This window comes from Lactuca saligna, chromosome 3 (genome assembly GCF_052625555.1).
Source record: "Lactuca saligna cultivar CGN05327 chromosome 3, ASM5262555v1, whole genome shotgun sequence".
Taxonomy (NCBI): Eukaryota; Viridiplantae; Streptophyta; class Magnoliopsida; order Asterales; family Asteraceae; genus Lactuca; species Lactuca saligna.
The window spans coordinates 142,196,091-142,215,321 of record NC_136419.1 but is presented as its reverse complement, the minus strand read 5'-3'; the positions used below and the strand labels follow the sequence as shown (position 1 = coordinate 142,215,321).

Here is a 19,231-nt window from a genome sequence, read left to right as displayed (position 1 = left end):
AACTATCAAATTTTTTCACATAAACCAAACTACAAATTAATAAACCAACATAAACCAAATTTGTCAAATTAATATGTGTCCATCCATCTTTATACATATAACACTTTAAAATAAAATAAGCTAGTTTTAATTGCGTAGGATGTAATCATGGTCCGATGGAAATGAGGAAGCTATTTCCTCTCTTTATTATGGAGCAGTCACCATTCAACAACGTTCAGTAGTACTCTTGGTCGGACACCATATTTGACCAATACTATATATTAAGATATCAAGCCACATTTTCTTAATTGATGAGTTATAATTGTTTTAAAACCTCTTCTGCTGATAAGAAAATGACCACCGCTTTTGATCATAACTTATGGTCAAATGCATTATTTATACCGGACACCACTAGCTCAGATGTGATTAAAACCGATCATGGAAACCAGTCAAATGTGATGATAAATCATCATGGAAACCAGTCAAATGTGATGAAAAATCATATGGCTTCTCAAGTTGATGAAGATGATGACATAATGGGAAAACCATGGTTGTTGGAAGGCGGCAACGTGGTGGTGGAGTCACCAGAAGCGGTGGGTTCCGGTTGTGATACAAAGATCGAGATGAAAGCCAACAACCCGAAAATAGCATTCCAAACAAGGAGCCAAGTAGACATTCTTGATGATGGTTATAAATGGCGAAAATACGGGCAAAAAATTGTTAAAAACAACAAATTTGCCAGGTTAATTTCTTTCCATCCCTTATGCAAAATATATTTCCTAGAAATTGGAGAAATTATATCAAAGTTGTTGAAATATTTGTCTTTGGTTTAAGTTTACTGGATGATATACAAATACGACATTTGAGCACCAAAATAATTTAGTAATAAACTTTAGCATACAGAATGACTAAATGATGAGTAGCAAATGTTTTCAAAAGAACGAATATTATTTTAACTTCGGTATTTGTAAATTATTTTTAACTGTTTTCTTGTCGGAATAAAAAAAGCAAATATATCACGATATGTGAACTGAATTTCAATGTGTATATTATTTTGTAGCGAAACTATAATGACATGATATCCATTATAGTTATACAAATTAGTGTATGTATCGATAATTTGGAACATAATAAAAAATATATAGTCGAAAAATCGATGAGAATTTGATTTCTTACAAATATAATAAAACCAAACATTAGAATCAGTAATTTCTGCTCAAGCTTTATATCTATTATCTAATCAAGCAAATTGATAAACATACTATAGATATGTTTGGCAATGAGTGTTTTTGACATGTTTTAGATTTCAGTTTTTAAGAAAAATTATGTTTCAAATAAAATTTCGTTTGTGAATACAAACATTTTTAGGTTAAATAAAACTCTAAATTTAGAAGCTATTTCATTTAACGTTTAAGAAAAAAACAATTAAAATTTTTTATTTAATTTCCAAAATTATCTTTAAAAGTATATTTTTTTAGTTAATTTTCATTTTATATAATTTTATATATTTCAAAAGTTTTCAAATATTTTTGTTAAACACTTATATAACAAAATAAAAACTACAATTTTCAGCTACTTGTTACCTATTGCTAGTTTTTGGCTAATTATTCCATACATTATATATATATATATATATATATATATATATATATATATATATATATATATATATATATATATATATATATATATATATATATATATATATAGGGTTATGTTAATGTGATATGATCTAATTTTGTGAGATTGTAAAACGCAATTATAGCCATTCATTTAGTAGATAAAACAAAAAAAATATTTTTAAAATGCAAAATAACTAAAAATTTTCGAATTTTTTTTTCAAATATTATTTTCGGAATTTATATTTTTAAAAAAATTAAAAATAAAAAAAGTACAAATATATATATATATATATATATATATATATATATATATATATATATATATATATATACTTTTTTTACATACTCTAGTAAAATAAATAGAATATTTTAAATGTCTAAGAAATCTAGTATTATATTCTAACATTCTAAAAATAACATTAAAATATTTACAGTGTAATATTCTATTTGAATATTTCACGTATTTTAAAAAAATGGTAATTTTTATTTTAATTTTTTAGGTAATTAAACTTCCGAAAATAATAATCAAAAAAAGAATTATTGGATTTTTTCTTTTATTTTGCATTTTAAAATTAAATTTAGATTTGGGCTTACAGTTTCATAAAATTAACATGGTTTTAAATGAATTTGAATATATATATATATATATATATATATATATATATATATATATATATATATATATATATATATATATTAAACATAAGTGATCCTTCAATAAATTGTTCTCATCATATTTCACACATTAATAATTTATAATGTTTAAAAAGAATTTTTTGTTTAGTTACTCCAGTCAACCTTTTTTCACATGTTACCTTAATATTCTAATTTACCATTTATATGAATATATGTTTGTTAATGTGTAGGAATTATTACAAGTGCAATTACAAAGGATGCAACGTGAAGAAGCAAGTTCAAAGGCTATCAAAAGACGAAGGAGTTGTATGCACAACATATGAAGGCTTCCATGAACATACAATACCCATGCCTCCGTAAGATATTAATCATATCTCAAGTTAAAACATAGCCCGAAACCGAACTTTTACTTCTCATTTTATGTTGTCTATTTTGATGTGAGTTGTTTAGTTGTTTCTGTCTACACATTCTAAAAGCAAAAAACAAATCAAATTCCCTAGCAAGTAGTTAGGTTGTCTAACGTCTAAGTAACAACCGGTTGCTAGTATCTGTTGAAGAACAACTTATCAAGAATCTAATAAATGAAAACTGGTCCAAGATGATAGATGTTGATAATATTCTACATGACAGTGACTTGATGTCTTTAGCAACATTTTATTTCATCATTTCATGGTAGTCTACAAATATCTAGAGGATCTTGAAACATTGACCATATATATTACGGTTAAGATCCATTGATGATGTGAGTTTGTTTAATACGCCATGAGTTTGATTGTGGGATTAAACTTGACGTAGCTAAACTAGAAACTAAGAATATCCTAGTCGATCGAAAATCAATTGGGTCATCAATAAAAAACATAGCAGGACCACAAGTGTGATGCTTTACGATCAACCACAAGGATACCCATCAAAGTTATTCAATTGTATTCTTCACTTGTTTGTAGTTCCCGGAAACCACACGACAATGGTTGGAAATTAAATAAAAAGTCTTATCACATGTTCGTAATAACTAATAACATACTTTGGGTTGAAAATTTCGTATATATAAATATAATATCCAACAACTTTTCAGTTATGACGTAGATATCTAAATTTCCACTTAATTAGTAGTATATCCTACACCTTAGAGTTTACATATACAACACAATCGCTATTCGCTACTATGTTGTTTTTTTAAATGAATAAATTACAGCCGCTACTACAAAATGGGTTATATACCCGGTTAAAATACTTAATTGAACAACTACAAAGTCATATATTAAACATATTCTAGGAAAACGCTAAAATAAAAAAATCCACCAATTACAACACGTTTAAAAGCCAAGCATTCCGGGATACATTGGATTTGGAAGCTTTACATTTAAGTCAAAAAAATATATAGAAAAATCGACTCAAAAATGGAACTTTTTTTAATTTGTGCGCCATCAAAAGCCATGGAATTTTGAAATCTCCATAACATCGAACACCTCGCCAGGATAGTCGTTTACAACTTCTTTTTCTTTATGGTCGTTATTGGCCTATCATCAACCCATGACAACCACTCCTTAATTGAAGCCAAAATAGGAAAAACAAGCCCAAATCATCTAGCAACCAAACCCAGACTCAAAAACCACCACCTCACAAAGAAAACATGTTCGGTTGTTTCAGCAACTGTATCTCACATGGGACAAAGAATAGAATGGATCTTCAAACCTTTCTTAGAAAGGTAGAATCTAGTTGCCAACCTATCTACAAGAAAACACAACAAAAAAAAATATTAACCCGTATAGGAGCGATTTACACCATCTCGTTGGCAGATAATCCCCAATTAGAGTAACATTTTCGATGTGTCTCATAGTAACATTCATTGATAAATCCCCAATTGGATCCAAAGACCACAAAAAATGACCAGGTGTGTCATAAACTGCAATACATTCCATAACGTCTTGTAACTAAAGATACTATGACCTCGATGCACCTCCCTAATCCACTTCCAACACGACACACCATCAACCCACTTATCCCCAACCAAACAATCTTGTTCAGAATCAAGTTTAAAAAGCCAATCAAATGGATTCTTCAATGGTTGTTGACCTAACCACACATCCCATCACAAATATACACATTTTCCTTGACCAAGTCTTCTCTATAAAGCATCCGAAGGCACAATGTTAGACGAATCAAGTTGTCAGATAGCATTAACTATCTTAGCCCAAACACCTGCATAAGCTAGCCTCCTACACTAAGCAAAACCTCAATCATTTTCATGGATAGCCTTAATAAGTCTTACCTAACAAGAGTCTCCATCTTAAAGAAAATGCCAATGCCATTTTAGCAATAAAGCGTTCTTAAACGTTGATAAACTGAAACATCCTAAAAATTCATTAAAAAAATTTCACTTTTAAAAACATAAAGTCATACAATCTGATTCCAAAATCACTCATTGACAATTAAAATAAACATCAGAGTAAAAATCATAAGTAGTTAGTGTAGAAAACTCTGGGAGATGTAGTGTACTCATGCTAGACCCCTCCCTGTCGAACCGAAAGTACCTTAAACCATGAACATAAAATAGTAAGTACATAACTTAGTGAGTTCCCCAAAATACAACATACCATACATATCATTGGGCCTAGCCCGTATATTGGGCCCAACCTACAATGATGGGCCTAGTTCCTAATCAATAGGCCCAACCTAACAAACAAATTATCGTAGCTCGCTATACAATGGGCCTAGCCCAAGATACAGTAAGCCTAATCCACTCATGCAAATAGGCCCAACCCTACATGCATGCCCATGTGCCAAAGCTAAGATACAATATAAGAGTCACAAAGACATATATCATCCTACATAACACATTCCAGTGGGCCGGTATTTATTCCTTTGATCCACGGGTACAGTGAGGTGAGTCACCTCAATTCAAAGATAACCGAATCACACACACATTGCTAGTATAGGGTTCCTCACACTGAACTTATCCAAAATCAATCCTAATTAATAGTCGGGCCAATAACCTATAATAAATGGTTCAAACCATATTCTATATTACCATGGGTAAAAGACCTTTTACCCTTCCTACTATGGACCCAACTAACTGTAACGCCCGCAGATCCGGACTAGTCAATTTAGAGGCAATAAATATCGAAAATGACTTTTTGACAAAAGATTATTTAGAATAAATAATCCCAACTAAGTTATAGTATACGCCACAAGGGTTTCGTACATATAAAGAACGCCGAAATCCGAGTTATAACGAAGAAGTTATTACCCGTCGAACTTTTACGGAAAAACCGGCACGACACCGGGAATTGTAAAACGTGAATTTACGATAAAATACTTTGTAGCATTATCGATCTAAACAAAATTCATAGTATATGTTAAACTGAGAGCGTGCATAAAATAACGTCCAAATGTGACTTCGTACGAGGAAGTTACGATTTTTCTAAGATTTAACATAACAGCGCGCAACCCGAAATTCGAATTTTAGATCGGTCGATTTTCAGCCAAAATAATGTAAACGAGAAATGAAGATATTGTTAATAGGAGATAAAGAATAAAAAGACAGTAAAAAACGGAGCTCGTATGCGACATATATAGACGAAGTTTAGTCTCTACTTTTTGAGCGCGGCGAATTCGATACAGTTTTGTAAATCTAAGATAGAATGAGAATTAGCCAACATGATCTAAATGAAAGTTGTAGTACTCGTAAATAACAACGCGTGGAATATAAAGAACATCGAAAACGGAGCTCGTACGTTTAAAATATGGATGAAAATTAGTCTATACTCTTCAAGCACGACGAATTCGAATACAATTTTGTAAATCTAAGATAGAATGAGAATTAGCTGACGGGGTCTAAATGAAAGAACTAGTACTCGTAAATACCAACATGTGGATATAAATAACGTAGAAAATGGAGCTCGTACCCGGAAGATACGGACGATGCTTAAGGGCTACTCTACGATAAAATCCATATAAATAAGAGATGAACTCTTCATAATTTTTTCACACCATAAGCCTTTCTTTATCTCTCTAACTTCTCTCTATCCTCCCTAAACCCCTCCCAAGTCTAGGGAACCTCCCTAGCACAAGAAGGAAACCCTGGAGCGCCCAACGGCTCCAAGAAGAAGAGCTTACAGCTCGGAAACGCTGCTCCAGCGAAGCTCGGTTTTTTTTTTTTTAATAAAAACCCATTGTAAGTGAGTTACGCCTACACTATTTCTAATATAGCTTTTATTTAAAATATAGTAATGTTATTAGGACCTTATAATAATTATTTGAGCTATTATTATGAGTTAAATAAGTATCGTTATAATATCTTTTTAACCAATGACGAATAACCATTGCTAATCTACAAGAAATCTAGGAATCGAATACCATGTATGAATTCCTAACATACAAAAGTACTATGAAACACAATCAATATAACTCCACTTCGCAACCCAAACCAAACGAATCCCTTCTGATCCTGATTCATCTTTCTGATACCGGTGGAAAACAAAATACTTGACCATTTATTGTTGCTGAGAAGACCTTTCATTAGAAAAGAAGGGTGACTCCTATTACAAGTCTCATCCCCATGCCAAACAATACATGACTCATATCCCAGTATCCAAAGATTCACATATTCATTTTATCGGAGATCTTCCGATCCCCTGGTGACCTGCTACGTTGGCATGCAAAATCCCCAACCGTCAGTTGAGACTGGAAATCTAACGTTTAGGCACACCACGTGACTCCACCTAAGATTCTAATCGATAAAAGATACCATAGCCTAACTACCACATGGATTCTATCCATTGATCACAGAGTCATCATACACTAAATGTGATCTAACACCTTAACCATACCCATATCTACCAGTTCTTACTCATACTATCATCATCGACCGGGCCTCACCACATGTCTTACCCAATCTATAATATCAAAAAAAATCCTTACCCACGGGTCTCAACCCATCTATACAATCAAACAAGCCTCACCCATAGTTCTCACCCAAATGACTCCTATACAAGCCTAAAACATTTTCATAGATTCAACAATCCTCATTCCAAACATAGAGTACTCAACCAACAATACAATCTGACTTGACCCAATCAAGAGTTGTGATTCTCTTACATTCCAATAACCACTCCAACAACGGTCTATCTCTTCCTGATGAAGGCTACGACTCCATCATAGACTTACAACACTTGTACAACAACATATCAACCTTTTGAATGATACGAGGTACCCCATAACAGCCTTAGGACCAGCCTATCGTCTTGCCCTCCATCTTCAATACCAAACCATGATCAACCATGATTCGAAACCACATCCGATTATACCCCAATCAAGTGTTCGGGTCATGCTCCGAACCCTAAATCCTTCATTAGAAAAGAACATGCAGAGAGTCTCTAACACAACCCTCAACCTAAATCTAATCTGCCATGCTCCATTGATGTGCAACCCATTTGAGCGAAAATGTTGTGAATTACAATCTCTTGTGCAAACCTCAATCCATATATCAACTAGAACTGGATCTCCACTTCACTAGGGTATGGAACTCCTCCTTGTTCCATACCTAGAATTATTCCAATAATTCAAACAGTTCTCCCTCACTTGGACTCATCTACGTTCTCCTAACCTTGCTAATGACAACGATGATAAACCATTTACCATAACGGATGTATCAGCAATCAAAAAATGAACTTGCCAAAAGATTGATGTATTCAGAGCATCTCTTGTTGGATTAGGTGTCTAAACCTATAACCATATGTACTTGAATTGATAATAGCACAAATCTTTTGGGTTGCCTTCATACTAGCAACTAGACACGATAACATATTAAGAGAGAGGAAGAATTTATTATTTGATTAATAAATTGTAATAAATGATTTATTAATACATTATGGAAATAATATATTAATTAGAAATCATATTTTTTTAATAAATATTTAGTTAGAAATTAATTTGGAATTAATTTTGGGATTAAAGGAAATAATTAAAAGTACAAAGGCTATTTAACAATTTATTGATAGTTGTGAATTTGGGCTCTTGGACCACCCTAGAATGATTGGATGAAAACTTCTATGGAGGCCCTAGAATTTTCGCCCAAGGCCTTAGATGGGGAGTCCATGGGCTGATTTGGCCTTAAGATAAGGAATTAAGGTTTCCTCCAGCAAACCATGACGTTAGCTCTAAGCTACCTCTGCTATATAAGGAGCTACAACCCCTCTTGATTGCGACCACTCTAACCCAAACAAGAAAAGCAAAAATTTGAGGCTTCCTCCTCTTTTCTCAGATATCATCCTCTTACTAAGTATGTTTATGAGCCATGAGAGGTGTTACACTTGTGATACTGGTTGTCAAGCTTCTACAACAACAAGTAATTGTTTGTTATTACTACATAACATTCAAAGGTTAGTTTACTATCTCTTGTTGTGAATCTTGAAATTAATAGATCTCTCATAGGGTTTTTCGTTTTGTGATCAATAATTGTATGTTCAATTAAAGAAAACATAGATCCAAGAATAAGGGTTGCATGCACACATAGGGATTGTTTGCTATGCTCAAAACCCATCATCTCTAACACAAACAATTGAAATTATTTTGACAATCCCATCATCTGAACAACCCATGCAACCAAAGTATTAGCCGATCTCTGCCATTCTTACCCTAATAGTAGCAGCGATCGGGTCAAAGAGCCTATGATGTCCATCTTGATCGACAAGCACCTTTGAACTCTGAATTCATTGTCCTAGAAGGGGATAAAAAACTTCCACAAGATCTTTTCCTAAAAAGTTATGGTGCGAGGATGATACTTATAATCCAGAAAACATCAACCTGACAACACTCCCTTGTACTATCATCCTAACTAATCCCTACACTCCATAACTATTTTGAATACCAGAGATCCATGAGCTTGCAATGTAACAACCTCTGATCCATTGTGCTAAACTAACACATTGATTCGACTGCTGATCTCATCTGTTGGATCCCTAGTCACTCCCACCAAGGGCTCACTCAAAAGATGGATGATGACCTAAATCCAGCTTAATAATATGTGCTTCACTCACAACTCTTGGTATGCAAATTGGCATATGACAATCCTCGATAATAATAATAACTAGACAATCACAAAGAAACTAAACCAAAGATAATGTCTTACATGATCCAAAAGCATATATATATATATATATATATATATATATATATATATATATATATGTGTGTGTGTGTGTGTGTGTGTGTGTGTATACATAAATGACACAGTATGAGGAAAAAGAAATGGAACCTACCCGTGATATCATCTGTTGACACTCTGGTCTCCCCTTCCTACAACTACAATGCTAGTGGAAATCTGTAATCCTCAATGTAAATGGAGAAGGTGCTTTCACTGCTCCACTCATCAACGCCGGACAATCGACCTTCTTGTGGCCTACTTGATTGCAGTAAGAACACTTCCCAACCAATCCTCGAGGATAATCCATGGTTGAAGTGACCCGCCTGGTCGCAACTAAGACAACCCCTTCATTTCTCATGATAGACCCCCTTATGTGTCCTCCCATACATGGTACAACGTACCTATCCCTAATGGCCTCCCAGTCGCAAATCTTGAGTTTCAGGCCTCTTTGTCTGCCCCACTACAATCTGAATCTCCAATGTCTTGCGCTTCAATTGAAGATGCAACTCAATCTCCCACTCCCGGAATCTAGCAATCATGTCATTCGAGGCCTAGCACCCTGACAAATTCACAAACGATCTAATATCACCCCTTAACATATTGTGACAGCTCGTCTTTTTCATCACTTCGCCTGCAACATACTACGGGACTAACAAAGCCCTATCTCAAAACTTGGAAGTGATCTCTGCCACATTCTTCGTAGTATGGAAAAGGTCCAGAAACTCCTTTGCTAGCTGCTGCACCTCATTGTTAGTGCAAACTCCTCCTGGAATTTCATAAAAAAGTCCTACCAACTCATCACCACCACCATTGCATATACTAATGCATGACCGACCTCCCCACCAATCACGAGCTCTTTCTCTCAGAATCCAAGGTGAAAATCCAATCTTTGTAGACTCAGGAAGAAACTCGTCAGCTGATCATTCTCCATGTTAGCGATCAATTAGTGGCTAGAAATGGGGTCCTTAGCCCCAAAGAACTCCGGAGATTTACAAGCCTTGAACTCCTGAAAAGAGGGAGTCTACTTTCCGAACTATCCTACCATGATCTTAGACCAAAAGGTGCCAAGTCTCTCATCTATAAGGTCCACAATCCCATATCAGAGCGTGTCATGAGGCTCATCCACACTCTCCATGATCCCCTCCTTGACAAAATCGAAGATCACCAGAGTCTGCTCCAAAATACTACAGGTGATATCCGACAAAACAAACTCCTTCATCTACTCACCCATTGGCTCAGTGCCAGTAATGGAGCCTTAACTAGATCCTCCTCCATGACATCTCATTACTATTATGAAAACAACCATAAAATAATCAAAACGTATCCACCAAAATTCTCATCCTACAGGATTCCTAGAATCTTCGTGACTTTCCTTGATTCAAGTATGAATCCTATGCTTTCAATTGTATGGGCCCAATACAACCTTCCATACCTATCTATACTTTCCTCAAGGATTATCCCGAATCCTATAAGTCACCTACCAACTGGTAGTCCAAGTACTCACTTAGCAGTACATCCAAACTCACTAAAATACTTCCTAGGCTCTCTTAGGTTCTTAACATCACCTTGCCATCATCTGGTAAAGAACTTTCACTAATGTCAGCTAACTACTTCATGAGTACAATCACATGCAACAAAGCTTGGACAATCCTTCGAGTAAAAGACTCAACCCTAAAATAATTGAACTCAAACAAGAGCTGCACAATAAGACCAAGTCAATCACCCTAAGATTATTCAACCCTTACTACATATAACTTAACATATTCAAGAATTAATTAATTCACATAAATATGAGTCCGACAAAGCACAAAGCAAGCAACATTTGAGAATTAGAAAATTTAATTTGGGCATCACCTAATCATGTCATTCTATCTAACATCCAAAATCCATACTAGCATATAGTTCTAAAAACTCAACCAACAAGCATATAAAGGCATCTCTCCTAGAAATCTATCATGCAAATTAGTAGGCCTAGACCATAAATTGGACCTAAACCACAATGATGAGCCTAGTCGTTCCTAATTAATGTGCCTAACCCAACATACAAATAGGCATAGCCCACCATATAATAGGCCTAACCCAACATACAGTGGTCCCATCCCACTCATGAAAATGGGTACAACCCTACACGTATGCCAATAGGCCCAACCCAACATAAAATGAAAGAGTCACTAAGAAAGCTAGCATCCTTCATAACACATTCTAGTGGGCTGAGATTGGTGGACCCACGAGTACAATAAAGTGAGTCACCTCAATCCGAAGATAACTGAATCACACACGTGCTATTGCTATAGGGCTCCTTACATCGAACATATCTGAAATCAATTCTAATTAATAATTAAGGTAATAACCCATAATTAATGGTCAAACCATATTCTATCTTACCAAGGGTAAAATATCCTTTTACCCTTCCTAATATGGACCCAACTAACCGTGGCCCAAGGCCTAAAATAGCCCAAAATGATTTCAGGTGAGTACGCCATATGTTCGCTATACATATGCCTAATGAACTGGCTTGTCACTTAAAGGGTATACATGTTAAACTCTTTACGTCGTGCATACCTAAAGGGTACTCCCAACATACTCACTAGCTACCCAAAAGTGCAATTAAGCTCTTAATGCCTAAATACCTTTCGTCTAACTCAGAGATATACTTAGGAAGGTCTTAATTGATAAAGTTGAAAAATTGATGCCCTTACATGGCTTAAAGTAGCCCAAAACCAAACTTTAAGTACCTAACTTCATGTTATGAACAACAACTCATGTATGGTTGAACTAAAGCCATTATGATATAAGTTTTATGCACTAGGGACCTCATAAACATTAAGAAATGCTAGCCTAAGCTTCTGGAGTAGCTTTTACTTACAATAATCAACTCATGGTACAAAAACATGCAAAAACCGTTAGCTAACTAGATATAAGCAATGAATCATAAAGGTTGAGACTTTATATACCTTCTAGAAGATGATGAAGAAGAGTAGAATTTGGATCTACAAGCTCCAAGCTAACTAACACTTCTCCAATGAGCTCATTCTTCTTCAATATACAACAAAAACACAACAATTCACTAAAAAAATCAAGAACCTCACAAATAGGGCTAGGGTTTCGAGGGGACTACCTTAGAGGATGGAGGATGTAGATAAGGTCAGAGTCAAGGGAGATAATGAGGTTTTATAAGGTCCAAAACTTAAAAAATTGTGTTTAAGATTCACATGAGTACCTCTGTGTAGTATTATGTATGACCAAGGCATTCTAAGGATGACCACGCCCACTTTAATGAAGTATGGCCATCGTACATGCCATGTACACCCAACGTACATGCCAAATCTCATTTCCATCCTAACTTCTAATGGCCATAACTTATTCATCCTAACTTTGATTTTGGCGCTTTGTATATGCACGGAAAGGTATTGAAAAGCACCACAATCCTTTCTCATTAATTTTTACTAAAAACCATACCGTGCTAAGATCCTTAATTTACGCAAGAAGTTTGAAACATCACTTCTTTCCATATTAGCCCCTTGACTCAAAAACAAGCACCGAGGGCTAGGATCACATATCCTATATTAGCCACATCCAATTGGGTCTAAATCATAATCCTTTAAAGTCCAAGGCCTTTACTTGATCCCTTTAATGACCTTAATTCCTAACATAGGAAACTTCTCAAAATAGAATGTTACATAAACTGTCATAATCAAGACCCCCCATTTCATGTGAAGCCATCACCTGATCCCATTTGATCCAATCAATCTTCCGGCCATTACTATCACCAACCCAAAAGAAATTACTATGAAGAGATTCCAATGTTGTAAGAACCCCTTACGGGGACCAAAATAAAGACATGTAATAGATCCCAACACTACTCAATACATATTCGATGAGGGTAGCTCTACCCCCACTAGAAAGATAATTAACTTTCTAAAATGAAAATCGAGATTTGAATTTAACCACTAACGCTTCCCAAATTGATTTACAATCCATAATAGAACTGATGGGCAGAGCCAAGTAAGTAAAAGGTAAGGAATCAACAATGAAACCATATCTTGAAGCAATATCTTGCACATCACTTTAATCAACCCCTACCCCAAACAAACTAGATTTCAACATATTTAGTTTTAAGCCCGAAATTGAATAATAGTCTTGTAGCACCAACAAAATATTAGAAATTTCATCTTCATCCCATTCAGTCACAAAGATCACATCATCTGTATAAAGTAAATGAGATAGTCGCATCTATTGAAAACCCACCATAACCTATCAAATCTTATTACTTTCCACATCGTCTTGGAGTAAAATATGGAATCCCTCCATAGCAAGAATAAAAAGGAAATGTGATAGAGGATCACCCTTGCCTTAGACCTCGGGCTTCCATTAACAACAAACAATGTTCTAGAGGAAGACAAACATGCTTGAATCTAGCTCCTCCATTTTTCATCAAAACCAAAGGCACCTAACACATTATCTAAATACTTCCAACTTAAGAAATTGTAGTATTTTTCAAAATAACTATTGAAAGCGTTGATTGCTTCCTGTTCTTTTTGTATCATTCTACAATCTCACTCAACATAAGCTAGCCATCAAAAATTTGACTCCTTTTTAATGAAAGCCATTTGTTCTTCTGAAACAATAGAACTAGCAACCTTTGCTAACTATAAAGCCATGATCTTCATGATAATTTTGTACTGAACCCCAATTAACGAAATTGGATGATAATCATTAACAAATAAAGGATTTTGACCTTTAGGAATTAAGGTTATGAAAGAGGCATTAAATCTATGTGGAATGGAACCCGTATTATAAAACTCATGCATATACTCATACATATCACCTTGAAAAAGTGCCTATTATTTCTTCACAAAGATATAGGAGAAACCATACGGTAATGAGAATTTATGCCTACCACATTGCCAAACCACCATCTTGATCTCATCAATAGAAATTGTCTCTTCCAACCATATATGATCTACATAAGAGAGAGAACCAAATCACGGATTATAAATTTCAGGGATATATCACTTTCATTCTATCAAACTTCGTTTTAATGAAGTTTTAAAGAAACGTCTTCAATACCACTAGGGTATGTGCACCAAGAACCATATATCATAATCCTTTGTATCAGTTGTTTCCTCCTATGTTTCAGAATGCCATGAAAGAACATGGTATTTTCATCCCAAGCCATCTCCCACTTGATCTGTAATTCCTGAGCAATATCAAGAGCCTTTCGAGTCTCAATATCTTCAAGCTCTTTTAATAAATAAATTCGATGAAGATTTTTCTCCTCATAAGTTAGGTTGCTGTCAATTTTTGAGTCTAATTCATCAATAGATTTACTAAAAAGAGTCTCTTTGTAGTCTCTTCTTCTCTATGTTTTTTATTCCAATATTTCAAATCAACTTTAAGTTCTTTAATTTTTGGAACAATGTTTGTTTGTATGATGATGGTTATTCTGAACAAGTTAATATGTATGATGATGGATTTTTATTATAGAAGTTTGTTTGCATGAATTTTATTATTAGCATTTAATCATAAATGATTATATTATTTTTATATTTAATGACATTTGTAGTACACCTTATATGTTTTTTATATTTAATCATAAATGATTAGATATATGTAACAACATGTAAGTGATATTACATAATTATTTATGTTTTTGTAATCATAAAGGATTAGATAATACCAATTATCTATTGTTTATCCTATTCTTTTGTTTTATGCATTCATAACAGATTATATTCATTTATAAGCTTAAAAGACTTAAAGTTAAATAGAAAAAGGTGCCAAATGAAAAATAATGAATGTATGTTTTGTAGTCATAAGTGATTATGTGGGTTCATACACATTTTTTGTCATACTTTGTAACAAATTGTAAAAATGGGTCAAAGTTCGACAATCAAACCACTGTGAAACCTCTTGTATTTGGACCTATAATAGGTAATTTTGTTTTTATGAAATTTATTAAAGATTTTATACTCATAATTACATTTGGAATGTCTCGTATTGTTCAACAAGTTGTAAACCGTTAATGAACGAAACAAATTTCACAAAAATTAACACTATTTGATGCGTTAATTTTTTATGCATCGAGTATAATTAGGACCAGTTTATAATAAAATTGGATAGATAATACTCACATGAGTTTATCGATATAAATAAATTTGAAAACAAAGATGGTATGCAAAAGATCTGTTCCTTTTAAAAAACTAAATTAGTATAATACTGGTTTTTTTAATAGTGAAAACTAAAATGATCCACTACGATACTTGCCCATCTCATTTGGAAATTCTAAGAACGTTTTTGAATTCTGACTTAAGTCTAATATTTTATTTCATATTCGCAATATTTTTAACCTAATGATTTATCAAAATCTCGAAAAATATCAAATCGGAGGCTTTTAAACACAAAAATTTAATAATCTATTCTCGTAGTTCTACATGTTAGATTTAAGTTCTCTTTGCATTTTTGGAATCATCACACTTGATACTATAAATAGACACTTTCGAAAAATTATTTAGAGATTGGGATTCCATGACATGAGAATCGAATAAGTATGAGAGGCGACATCATGGTGATGCCACAAGCATCACATCACCCTAAGTACAAGAGCACATGCATGCATATAGGCTTATAACTACAACCAAATTTCTTCACCTTTTCTTTTACTCTTCCTTTATCATTTTCTCTAAACTCAATCACTATCTCTAACCCTATTCTTGTGACAACCAAGAGGTTTCCATCCTTGATTCCCATTAGGAAAGAGCCAAAAAATAGATATAATAGCTTAGTAATGCAATATTTCATTTTTTAGATAGTAAAAATCAAATGTGCCATTACATTTATTTGTTAAAACAACTATTAGGCTAACCCATTAACGTCTAAAAAGTAGTACTGTTTTCTAAGCTGGTTAACATACTTGGAAAGTACTCATTAACGTGATCTCAAGGATATAAGATTCGTAAAAATCCAACTCCAAAGGAAAAAGTTATGGATTTTATAAAAATAAAAATTATTTGCATAATTAAAATTGATTACATTAAAACGGTACTCCAAAATTGGTTGAGTTTTGACTAAAAGTAAAAAAGGGAATTCGTAATACTCCTTAAGATATAAACTTTAGGACAAAGAGTGCTGAAAAAAGGATACATATGAGAGAAATATGATTTTTTGTACACTCATTCAATTTTACCCATGTTAGGCACAAAAAATGAAAGTCAAAACTAGCTAAAGCAACGTAAATGAGAGTTTTTGTACCCATTATGATCATCACATAGATATAAAGTGGGCTTAGATCAGATATTGCTTGAAAAATTTATGATTTTTGAAGAAAAAAAATTTGTGCGAGGTAGGTGCCTATGCCCGTCGCACACCAGACACCAGATTCGAGCATATTGTGAGTGACGTGGCCAATTTGGTAAGTAACATCTGTCCTTCTCTAGATGGAGCCACAATCATAATGTGCGATGCACATACCATGAATTTGTGACTATAAATAGAGGGCAGTGCAGAACTCATTTCTCACACCCTCTACCACTCACTCTCTTTGGATCTCTTGAAGCAGTTACCTTAGGAGCGGTCTCCAAGTCCCACGCCCGGTTCAACTGCACACTAGCAGTCTCACTCGACTAGGGTGAGTTCACGGCCGCTATTTCAGTATTTTAAATGTTTTACAGGAGGCATACATGACTATCAAAAATCTTTATTAAATTATACTTGTATCTGTAAATATCAATCATTTTACAAAAACGTAAAACATAGGATGATATAGCTATAGATACTATACCAAGTTGTAAGCTATGATATTATGCCTAGGAGTTATGATGCCCGATAGTATAGGAAGAGATAATAACTAGAGGTTATAATGGCCAATTCCCTAGTATAACTTAGTACCTAGAAGTAATGCTGGTCAAATATATGAATATGCACCGTACCTAATCGTTACTCTACAAAAATATATTGTTTTCAAAATAACCATAATTAGGATATATAAATATGTATCACACACACACACACACACACACACATATATATATATATATATATACACACACACACACACACACACACACGCACACACATAGAAAATAATTATGAGATCTAAAAGATATAAATATCAAGTATAAAATTTAATGCAGTTTATATGATGTTAATTATACGAAATCACTAAGATAAGAGATAAAAGCTAAAAGATAAACTATCTAAGTTTAATGCGTTAGTGAGTTATTAATATTCATCCTTATCCTAATTAATCTTGCAAGAGTTGGGAAGACATGTATAGATTTATAGGAGGATTGACACCCCCAATTGCAATTGCTAGCTACAATCCTGGCATGATAACTTTCTTATTACTCTCTATTGGACATCTAATAAAGTGTCGTTGCGGGGTATTGACTATTCAAAATACATAGATTATAGGGGCTCATGGTAATACATTATAAACACATTAGAGATGAGTGTGGAGGATAGTTGTACCGAGGATGAGGTTTTCACGAAATCTTGATGGAGCTTAGTTCCATCTATTTATTATTTCTAGTAATGTTTAGGATGTATTCTTGAATTATAAATAATGTACTCCCAAAATAATTTATAATAAATAAAAGTAATGTTTGCGATATACTTTATTGTTATGTTTAATATACATATGTATGCCTCGATCTAATTTCCCACAAGCGCACTGCCCGACATTTCCATCGTCGGATAGGGGTGTGACAGACTTGTATCAGAGCTACACGTTATGGAGAACTAGTAATTTATTATGAACTAGGACAATAGCATAGGGAATATAATCTGATTTAGATAAACCTAACAAAATAATGATTATTAATTATTGTACGAATAAACTAGTTATGCGAGAGGTAACTAGTTTGAATTGTCGCTTAGGTTGCTAGATTTCAGAATGGTTATACGACAAAACAGTCTGGCCCTTTGAAACTTCTCATCTAGGCATTCCTTGTATAGTAGTGTTGAAGTACACAAACATAGAATTAATAAAATACCCAAATTAAACACAAATAAGATAAAGAGTTATTCAAACTCTTTTAAATAGACCCTAATATAACAAAAACAATCCATTCAAATCGCAAATTAAGAATTTAGGTAAAAAAACAAATCCTGGGGTTAGTCTTATACCATAGCCATACCACAACTAGACATAGAATGGCAACTAAGTTTTATATTTTCCAACCGATACACGCCTAAACCTGGATTTATCGATTAGTAGTATAGTAAGTGTAGTGAAGAGATTGGGACAAGGAATATGAATAGAGTATCTTCAGATTAGTAGCACATATCGACTTCCAGAAGAATAAAGTCTTAGACAAAGACTTACTTCAAGAGGATGGTACACCTTGAGGATATCTGGATGTAACATCCAAAATCTTAGATATAATTTTTCATTTCAAAATCATTTCAATCATATGATAATCATATCAAAACAATGTACAATGTATAGTAGTAAAACATTATCATAGTACAAAATCCTAAAATACTTGACGTGGAAATACATAGGTGGATGCAGTGTGATCAAATCGGACCTTCCCTTCGAGCTGGAAGTACATGAAACATAAAATGAAAACCATAAGCACAAAGCTTAGCGAGTTCCCCCAAAATGCTCCATACCATACATATAAATAGTCAAAAATATATCGGGTCTATTTCACCCCCTTTCAGTATCTTTCAGCTGGTAATGGGTTTATTTAAGCCCCTCAGCATCTTTCAACCAGTATTGGGTCTATTTCACCCCCTTTGGCATCTTTCCACCGATATTAGGTCTATTTCACCTTCTACCACTAACACATATAATCATAATAATAAGTGTCACAAAGACATCAAGCAGATAAATGCATAACATGTA

The 19,231-nt window shown here is 33.8% G+C and overlaps 1 protein-coding gene across 1 annotated transcript; it reads left to right on the top strand.

Moving 5' to 3' along the window:
• Positions 1–306: 306 nt before the first annotated feature.
• LOC145033976 (putative WRKY transcription factor 75) lies at positions 307–2,844 on the top strand. Its single transcript, XM_078982431.1, has 2 exons — positions 307–721; positions 2,468–2,844. The coding sequence occupies exons 1-2, from the start codon at positions 333–335 to the stop codon at positions 2,595–2,597; spliced, it is 519 nt and encodes a 172-aa protein (XP_078838557.1). The 5' UTR covers positions 307–332; the 3' UTR covers positions 2,598–2,844.
• The last annotated feature ends 16,387 nt before the right edge of the window (positions 2,845–19,231 follow it).